At 36.7% G+C, this 10,480-nt stretch overlaps 1 protein-coding gene across 1 annotated transcript in view; it reads right to left on the bottom strand.

Moving 5' to 3' along the window:
• Positions 1 to 2,830: 2,830 nt before the first annotated feature.
• ankrd11 (ankyrin repeat domain 11) overlaps positions 2,831 to 10,480 on the bottom strand; it is a 130,474-nt gene continuing 122,824 nt past the window's right edge. The window contains exon 14 of the mRNA XM_088333832.1: positions 2,831 to 8,906. Coding sequence (XP_088189958.1) covers positions 8,721 to 8,906 — 186 coding nt within the window. The 3' untranslated portion in view covers positions 2,831 to 8,720. The remainder of the gene's footprint in view (positions 8,907 to 10,480) is intronic.

Below are 10,480 nucleotides of genomic sequence, written 5' to 3'. Positions count from 1 at the left end.
GTAGCTAATGAGATGAGATGAGACAATTTCGTTATATCTGACAATATGTTTTAACAATTTTTTCCGACATTTTTAACAGCAATTAAACACACAATTTCACTATATAATATCCCAACAATATGAGTTTTTATCGACACTTTTAACAGCAATTAAATACATTCACAATTTCATTATATCATATTCTAACAATATGAGGTTTGAACAATTTTTATCGACACTTTTAACAGCAGTTAACCAATGTGTAAAGGGCAATACTATTGTGCAAGGGCATAGGTCTGTCTTCTCAAATGGGGTTCCATCCCACCCTCCCAAACAGCATCCTAGTTTTGTAGATTTCTCTTAATAGTTTGAAAAATACACATTTTAGGTTTCAAAGTGAATTGAGCATTTGTTTTACCCGAATCTTGCGACAAGTTTTCCCTCGCGACTTTGTTGTTCAATTGCAGATTCACTCCTTCGTAAGTTTCTAATTTATTTAGTTCAAAACAGATTTTTTTCCAAGTCAACGGTTTTAAGATTAAAAAATAGTGATGGCAAAATGAAGCCCCATAAAGCAATGGAGCCTTACAGGGTTATGTTTCACACACACATAGGGGCTTCATGAGGAGTTGTTTCCTCAATTACGCCATCATGTGGACACAAGTATGTATAACATGCTTTCATTTTAGTTTTTCTTGTCATTTCCCATTTTCCTCGTTGTCTTTTTGAGCTTTACTTGTCCCCCGAAAGTAATTGTGAGCATAATGTTACAAAATCATATTGAATGCATGGATAACAGCCACAAAAAATACCTGAAGAGGCTTTTGGTAAACGGCTTTTTAGTGAGCCGAGACAAGAGCTCCTTCTCGAAAAAGAGACGAAATTCCCACCACTACAAGCTTATTTGGGTGAGAGGGGCTAGCTCCCTGGTTAAGGCAGTTAATCTCCATTTATAATCGATATTTTAGATGTTCTTAGATAACAGTTCAACACCAACAACATAAATTTCAAATCATTATTCAGCAGACCAAAACACAAATATAGACAGTGACTTAACTTTTGGGGATTCAATTACCAGCACATCTAAAATTGACTGTGATGTAAGGCCATCTATTTGAAAGATATTATCACGGGAATAAAACATATCTCCATAGTTTGTTTTTGTTTGTTATCAAAATCGTCCCTTAATTGTTAATTAAGAGTAATTTAAAGGGACAGTGTGTACTACTTCGAAAAAACTAGATTTTGCTGGGTAGTGCAACCGAAAACAAGTGCTAAATAGCACAAGGGTGAATACAAACTACGAGGACTCAAAGTGACCAAACCACATGTTTTATTTTACCACTAAGAGGTGCTTAATAATACACACTGTCCCATTAAAGAGTAATGGTTTTGTAATTCTGTCAATATCAAATGTACTGTTGCCATCAGGTAAACAATAGCTCCAAAGTTTATTAGTTTGCCGGATAAGAAAACAGATTTGAGAGATAGTTTTTATTTTATTCCACAAGACAGAACAATTCGTTGCTCATGGCAAACACGAATGAAAGGCCCACGGTTTTAATATTTCAAAATTTTATTAACGAACATAATCTCTGAGGAACAACAGCAGTTCTTGCGCTCTCTGTACATGCAACTGTAGAAAATAACCATTTTGAATTGTATTTTTCAGTTTTAGTCTCACCCACCCATCCTCACATCAGGGTCTCACGTTATATCTTGTATACAGTCGAAGGAAAAAGTTTGGGCCAACGATCATTTTCAATTTTTTCCTTTACAAACCATTTTTTTTAAGATCAGCAATTCTATTCAAATATATGATATACCAGACCAACACAGTGATACTTGAGAAGTAAAGTGTAATTTTAGGGATTTAAAGAACGTGTGTGATAATTACGTAAAAAAAGTAGGCAGGTCCATACATTTTTTTAAATTTGAACAAAATTTAATACCAATTATTGAAACTCAAAAATTGTTTGGTGAGTTTGTTGACCCTTAACCTAACATAAACAAAATAAGTCAAGAGAGAGAAATGGTATTTAAGTTGGCCAGTTGAAAGTCTGTTTGCATCTTTTCTGAAAAGTTGAAAAATGGGAGCCTTCCGAACTGTCAAATGATCCGAAGACAAGATTGTTCAATATTATGGTTTAGAGAAAGGATACAAAAAGCTAGCTCTGAGATTTCAGGTGTCACTTTCCACTGTGAGAAACACAGTAGGGAAATGGAAGCCACAGGCACAGTTCTAGTTAAATGGAGAGTAAACCATCAAAGTTGATGGAACTGGATGTTTTGTAGAGAAGAATGGTCAAAATTAAATTCCACCATCACGTTAAGAGGCTGTTATTTCTGCAATAGTAGGATTTAATAAATATTTCTGGCAAGTTTCTTATTTTCAAATATGTGCAATTGCCTAATCTTGTATAAGAAATGATTGCATAATTTCTGTAAATCCTATAAACTTGATTTCACCTGTCAAAAAACAGCTTGTCTGCTGTATGACTTATTTAACTAAAATAGCTGATACGAACAACCAATAATTTGTGAAAGAAAAATCTTAAAACTCATCAGGGGTGCCCAAACCTTTTTATACGACTATTTTTTTAAAAACTTTTTACCAGGAAAAAAAAACAGCTAAAAGTAATGGATTTCTGACAGCACTGACGATAGCATCGACAAGCACATGGATTTGTCTCCCCCCACCCCCTTCTATAGCTGCTCCACAATATGTACACGGACTACATTGTACAAATGAAAAGAAAAAAATGTTCCATTGTTTCATCGGATCCGTTGTCCTTTCGAAGCCCAAATTCAACACAATTTTCAGACTAGTACAAATAAGAGGGTGCCAAAAAACGTCCCGGGAGGTTTTATTTACACAACTATTTACAGTTTGTCTCATCCACGCATTACAAGGAGGAAAATTTACACAGCGGAGACCGACTTGAACCAAAAAACATACCACAGGTGCCAGAAAAACAAAAAAATAGATAATAAATAGGTTATTTCTCACCATTTAAAGAGTAGTTCTCCATGCTTTGTATTAGTTATTGTCCGTTCAGAAAATACAAAAAAAAGAAACAACAGAAACAGCTACAGTCTTGGTTTGAATTTTGAAGAAAGAAAATAGAAAAAAAAGGCTTGAAATCGTGATACTACTGAACGAAAAAGATAGCAAGTATGTACTGTAATCCCTTGATAATTTGCACATTGTGGGTTAAAAAATATTGATTTTAAATATTGAAAAAATATAAAACTTAAGTTCATTGCTTGTTGCCTGATGCATGGTCCATCCCATTGTGGCCAGCATAAAATGAAATGCACTGTCTTTTGTCGCAATTCATTATCCCTTGTTGACCATTGCTGAGAGCAATGAACGAGACAGGACATTTTTGTAAGGCCTGGATTCTCTATTTTGCTATTCTGTCCACTAGAAAATGAACTGCAGTTGAGCTGCCGCGATCCATTATCCCTGATCGCCTAATAATGCGAGCGGTGATCCTTAGAGTGCATTGTTGTCTTGGCGGCTCTTTCTTTGCCGTGCTGTCCACCAAAAAGCAAAAGGCAGTTGTGCAGCCTCAATCCATTATCCCGATAGCATTTTAAAGCAAGCAGGGGCCAGCAGAGCGCATGCTGGCAGCTTTGTTTTGCTGTTCTGTCTATCAAAATGTGAACTGCACCCGTGCTGTGGCAATCCAATAACTCCACCCATATATTACAGACTTGAGTTGGCCCTCGCGGGTCTCTTTTGGCCACTGAATTTTCACCTACAATAAACTGCACTCGCGAACCTCCGAACACATTTTGCTGCGAGTGAAGATCGGCAGAAGGCACATCAACCGGGAGATGTGCCGTTCTGGCCCGTCTTAAATTAACTGCACTGTTTTGGCTGCGATTCATTTCTGAGAGCGGCAACAAAGAGAACCAATTCGTTTAACATGTAGCGGCTCTTTTTACCCTGTTCTTTCAGCCTAAAATAAACAGCAACCGTGAAACTGCGATTCATTATCACCGGTTGATAATGTTAAAATAGGGGGTGGTGCTACTTCACGGATTTTTGAATATAGTGAGGAGTTCTGGTCCCTATTAACCGCAATAAACGAGGGATTACAGTGCATTGAAATTCAAGTCGGGAAAATGACCATAAATGATGAGTGGATGTGAGGATTGTAGAGGTAATATGTTGCTGACTGAGGTGGTGTCAGGCTAGCATCCGATGCGGGAATCGCTCGGTGTGACCGATTATTAACGCAAGGGGAAAATAAAAATCAACCTGATTTACTCTATTGCTCTGTGTAACGACAAGCCGGGGAGGGCGTGGTTTGTCGCAGGGGCGACCGTCACCATTTCAAGCCTTTGTCGTTCGGATCGGTGATTGATTGCACGAGCACAAAACAAAAAAACAAAAAAACAACAACAACAACAAAAAAGCCGACAGAAGAAAGTAAAAAATACAAGAGGGCGTCTTGTAAACAATTATGAGCGGACAAACTTCGGAACGGTTTTACATTCTGCTCGGTAAAAGCGACGTGATTGACATGCCACTGGTGTGAGGATCGAAACTATGGAAGCCCAGGAGTGGCAAAAGGCAATAAATGAAACAGACTTTTTGAAATAACCATATTGCTTAAAAAAATCAGGTAATATTGTTTTTCGTTTTTTAAAAAGGGGGTCATTGATATAAAATATGTATTTGCTATTTTTTAAAATCCATCCCATTAAAAATGCTTCTCATATTTCACGTTTTATTAAAAACGCTTTTCATAATATCTTAATTCAATTTCTGTTTTTCATTTAAAAAAGTTCAAGTCTTATTTGTATTTATAAAACCTCCTTTTCTATATTAGCCTTTTTCCAAATGATCCTGCTGTCAATCAGTTAGTTGGGCCTGTGCCTGATTCTCAAGATGGATTAGTTTGATGGACATTGGTCATGTCTGTCCTGTAGCCTCGCCTCCTGTTGTTTGATTGACAGCTAGAGTCCTCCGGTAGAACTGCATTCTGAAATTAAATGCCATTTTGGAAAAATCTTTAAAAAAGAAAAAAAAACACCATGAACATTAAATTAAGATAGATCACGAAACATATGATGTTCTTAAATATGATTTAAAAGAATTATGATAACATTTGTAATTAAGATTTCAATGAATAGGAAGGATTTATTTTATAATAATGACACCCTAGTATTATATATAATACATAGCTAAAATCATATAGCTATAATAAACAATTGCCTGTTATTTAGTAAAATACTTTCTAATCACAAAACATATGTTTTTATTTATTGCGTTATGGTCCTTTCGGGCTTCCATACAAAAAAAAGGACACATTACATCATACAGAGTTAAACAGACACATAACTTTCGTGACCAAAACACAAACTAACTTTGGAAACAACAAACACAAACCAAGAACAAAGAATCCTTTTTTTTTCAGGGGTAAAAGTCCGAATTTGAACGTGTGCCAACCTGGAAGGGGTGTCATTGTAACTACACTTCTAGCCACTTTTCTGCACAGTGTAATTATCATTATATATATATATATATATATATATATAAATCGATTATATAATAATATATAATCATTGATTACAAATCCTTAACGCAGCAACGACTTCATTGGCAGATTGGCGAAGGAGGTCGTCGATAGGAGAGAATAGAATAAGGTTTTAATGTATAAAATTTAGTCCAACACACAAATTGCTGAATGATTTGATTTGGGTGCTTTGTTTTTAAGAATTGAGTCCCAATAAAACCAATTATAGATAATTATTCTTTTCAGAAAGACTGATGGAGTTTAGGTAACTATTCCCTAAACCTGACAAAAAAGAACAATTTGAAGGCCCCATCTTTTCCAAAGTCAAAATTACAGTGATACTTCGGTACTCGAATGACTCTATATTCTATCGGTATCCAACAAATAGTTTTGAGTCGTTTTTGCTTCGGTATTCGAACAAAATAAATCAGAACGCGACATAACCAAAGACGATATTGATCATACACATTAGATATTCTAAATGGGTTTTCATGAAAGAGTACTCATTCCGGGGTAACGCAATCTACTTGATCGGACTACAGTGTTACCTCGATAGTTGAACGACTCAACCTGTATTTTTTTTCTTTGGAATCTGAAAAACGGCACGAACTGAGAAAAAAAATATAAGTTGTTGAATGAACATGTATTTAAACAAATCTGTAATTTTTACGGAAAGTCAACTCTCTTAATCGGACTGTATTCGGACAAAAAAATCGAGTTTTGGTCGAAAACAAAATGAGGCATTAACTAATAAGAAAGATATCGGTAGTCAAAAGACTATGTATTTTAAAAAACAAGTGTTCGACCTAAAGTTATTTTTTACAGTATTTCAACCCTCTTCATGTGACTACGATTGAACAAGTTTGTATTCGAGTAATTATTTTCTTCGGCATTCGAAAGAAAATTCAGAAGTCGAACAAACTTAAAAACTGCCAAAGGCAGCATCAGCGAAGAAAAAAACATTGAGTAACCCTGTTTAGTAGTTTTGGCTTCAGTATTAGATTGAAAAAAATCAAAACTCAAGAAAACTAGCATGGCACTAATGGAGAAAAGAAACTGTAGGCATATTCCTACATTCCAACAATTGGGGGTTCGCCAAAACAATTTGAATAATTTTTGCTCGGGTTGTAGGAAAAAAGCTGATCGTGGCCGAAAACGTCACCACAAATCTTTGGTAGTCCAACAAGTGTAGTTTTTGCTTCAGCATTCGAACCATCGTCAGTCTGAAAACACTTGAGAATTGATTGTGATTTTGTGTGTTTTATTGGCTTTGTTGACGATAATAATGGGTCTAAAGTAAGCGAAGGAGGAAAATATTGAGAATAACAATCGAGTTGAAAAAGGGAATAATTGCTGAATACCGGAATGCTGTCATACTACTCTTTAAAAGGTACTGCAAATCGTTTATTTTTTCTCAAAAATTTTATTGTTTCATCTTTATCACCGACACATTTAAATATTTATCGTTATTTAGGTACACGTTTGGAAAGCGCGTGAACGTACAAAGTAAATACTATGGGAAAAAAATGTTTTGGTACTCGAAACCATTTTATGTTTGAAAACCCGAAAAGGTTATTTTTGAGTACCGAAGTATAGCTGTAATAAGTGTTCTACCTCACTGGCGCCCTCCGGTGGGGAGTCATTGCAATGTGTAAGGCAAAGCAAGGTCAGCAAAAGGAATAAAAACCTTTTGAAATTCCACGCTCACTCCTAATTCAGACAACATAATTGTATTTATGATAATGGCTTCAGATGAGGAGGAAAATATTTTAAGCCAATTTGGAGACTTAAAAAGAAACACAACACACAATGGTTCTATTTGTGAACAGCTTCCATTCAAACAATAAATATCTCTATGACTTTGCCAACAATGAGTACATTATTTTCCCCAGGAAAAGGCATTTTCTTGGTTTGAGATTTCTCCAATATAATTGTGTGGTAAAGCGAGTAAGTAATAATCCTCTATTTGTTAAAGTAAAAAGTCCTTCTGCTACAACCTGTGGGATTGTGTTTCGTCCAAAGCAGAATGGTGTTCAATTACGTCGCTCTGGCTGATATCAGTGACTATACAACTTTGCCTTTCCAATACTGACAGAATCGAGTACATATTTGGCCCACAGATATGAGGGAGGGGAAAGTGCTGCCCGACAGTGAACTGTACATAAAAAGATAACTTTTTTGTTTTTCTTTACACTTACTTGAGTGATATTACAGTACAATAGGTTATTTACAACTGTGCAGTAATGTGTGGCAAAATAAATTATCTAGAAGGCAGCAAGAATACATTGGTTAACCAATATAAAAACTGTACATCATTTACGGATTTTTTTTTTCAATTTTCTTTTCTTTTTTCTTTTTTTTCATTTTCTTTTCTCTCCATTAAACTAATATTGGCTCTGTAGTGTTTCAAGTCACTTTCCTCAGAAACAATGAAATGCCCAAGTAAAGAAATAGACAAAAACAAATATTTCTCCCCGCCAGACAATTATTCGTGAGTCTTTTTGAATGTCAACATTCGTTTATGTTTTCGAGTTGTCCATGTGGTGCTTTTTTTTATATATATATTTTTTTCTTACGGAAGGAGCGGCGTGGTGGAGAGCGCTCGTCGGCGTCCGTCCTGCAGGCTGCGCCAATAATTTCCTCTCATAACACACACATACACACACCCACGCACAGACACACACTTATCCATTTCTGAGAGTGCGTTTGCAGTCCAAATCCGCCAGCCCCTGCGTTTAGTCTCCAGGTTTTTCACTTAACTGGTGGTGGATCCTCCCAAAATGCACCAGGGTTTTTTTTGTCGTCATCCTCACGGAAAGCACAAGCGCGTGCTCTTGGATCCTTTCCTACGGCGCCGAGCTGTTGGGAGGGCTCCTCTTTTGACGCGTCTCCCCAGCGGTAGGTCTTATGAAGCCGAAAAAAAAAAAATCAACTCAGAAAATAGATCTCTGCTGAGCGATGCCTGAAAGCAAAAACAGGTTCTGCTTTTCATGCTCTGGAAAAGGAGTAAAAACTTTTTGGGGAATGAAAGTGTAAGTTGGTAAAAACGAGTTTCCTTCTCCGAGGGAGGAGCATGTTTTTATTTTATCTGCAGTCGCTGTTATCCTGTCTGAAGGCCCTTCTGAAATTTGCTAGCCCTTTCCTTTTGTTCTCTCTGAGAAGAAGGGAGTGGGATGAAGCGGACTCTTATGCTGGCTGCGAGGCCAGATGTCACGCCGGTAGGAGGACAAAGTCGTCGTTGACGTCCACCATGGGGACGTAGAAGGACGGCACTTCGTTGACACAGAGGGATTTGTGGCCAGCGGGTTCCAATTCCTGGACCTTCAACTGCCATTCCATCCTTTGCACAGCGTTGAGGGCTGCCGCTTCGTGCTGTTGCCGCATCAGCAAACAGGTCTGAGGGGAATAAGAGTGTATCAATCAAATCAACAACACTAAAGATTCTGTTGTGCAGCGGCCCCTTGCTACTTCACGCTTCGGTTATGGCTGGTTAACGGATTTTAATTAAAATGTCTTTATTGTCATTGATATCAAAACATCACTAAATGTGGTCAACAGAAAACACACAGCAAGTGCTGCACGGAGCAGATTGTTTGTGCGTGTGTGTCTGCGTATTGGGTGGGTGTCTGCGTGACTGTGATAGGCAGGTGTATACTGACAGTCAAACAGCCGGGGTGGTTGGGCACAGTCAACGTTTCCGAATCAAAAAAAAAAACTGGGAAAGGTGTCGGACGCTTGCTTTTAGCGGCTCGTTACATTGAAAATAAATTTATCAATTAAATCTGACTCATAGCAAAGTCAGAAGAGTGCAAAGAAATGGTGATCACCAGTGGGTGCTTCATGGATTGTTATCGCATCTGGAAATTGGCAGAGGCGGCGTTGGGAGAGAAAGAAATGGCGATGCTGCAGGTATGGCCCTACAGCTACAGCCAGGCTAACAACTCTCTTAGGCCACCTTTGCCGAACCTGGCAAGTGACCAACGCCAGATCTATTACCCTTTAAACAGATGGCCTGTGGGGACAATTCGTGGAACAACTACATTCGTGACTATTGTATTTTAATTATTGCGTAAAATCTGTCTGAAGTTGTGGTTACCCAGTACTAGCGTGCAGCTAAACGTCAACTCTCTAAATCGCTTTTTTTACTCTGAAGGGAGGAACCCTCCAATTTTGCTGATTTTTTGTATCATGACAATGAAGACAATTTATTTAACTGCAATTCTGTTTTTATTTGTAGATTCATCAGTTATTTTGTTAAAGTGGTATACTCTTAGTCGGTAAGGACGCCATCTCAAGGTAAGTTTGATCCTTGGGGGATTTTGTGAAGGGGTGGTGCTGCTTCGAGGAATTTTCCTTTTCACGGGTAGTTCTGGTCCCCATTAACTGTGATGACTGAGGGATCTTATATTTCCACTGTAAATCTCAGCGTTGTCTTTTTTTTTTTTTTTACTTCTTTTTCTAATAAAATGGGAAAATACCTAAAATGGGGATCATTATATTTTCTTATTATTCTCTTATAGTTTTTCTAATAAAATTGGAAAATACTGTAACCCCTCTATTGCGGTTAACCCCCGCGATAAGCTAAAACTATAGTAAAAATAGATTTTTAGTAGTAAAATAGAAACTGTATTACATATTGGTAGATATTATAATGTTTTTTTCTTATTTAGAGAGAAATTGTTTTTAAAAGGAAGTTGAAAATCAAAATGACCAATGAAACTGCCAAACTTAAAATAACATTTTGATTATTTCACTTGTATTACTAAATGAATTCATTAGTTTTGTTACCGGACTAAACTGGGTAGGAACAATGTGAATTAATAAAAATAACAAAAACAAAAATATGGCACTTTTATATAAATATTATTGTTTTAAATAATTTCAATAGAAAAAAAAAACAAGGTGAAAATACACTATAAAAGTCCAAAAATCGATTTTACTTTTTCTCATGAAGATTAAAAATGAGAAAA

The sequence above is a fragment of the Urocampus carinirostris genome, chromosome 4 (genome assembly GCF_059441175.1).
Source record: "Urocampus carinirostris isolate Australia breed hairy pipefish chromosome 4, RoL_Ucar_1.0, whole genome shotgun sequence".
Lineage (NCBI taxonomy): Eukaryota > Metazoa > Chordata > Actinopteri > Syngnathiformes > Syngnathidae > Urocampus > Urocampus carinirostris.
Note: the sequence above shows the minus strand (reverse complement) of the source record. Positions and strands in the feature narration are given on the sequence as shown.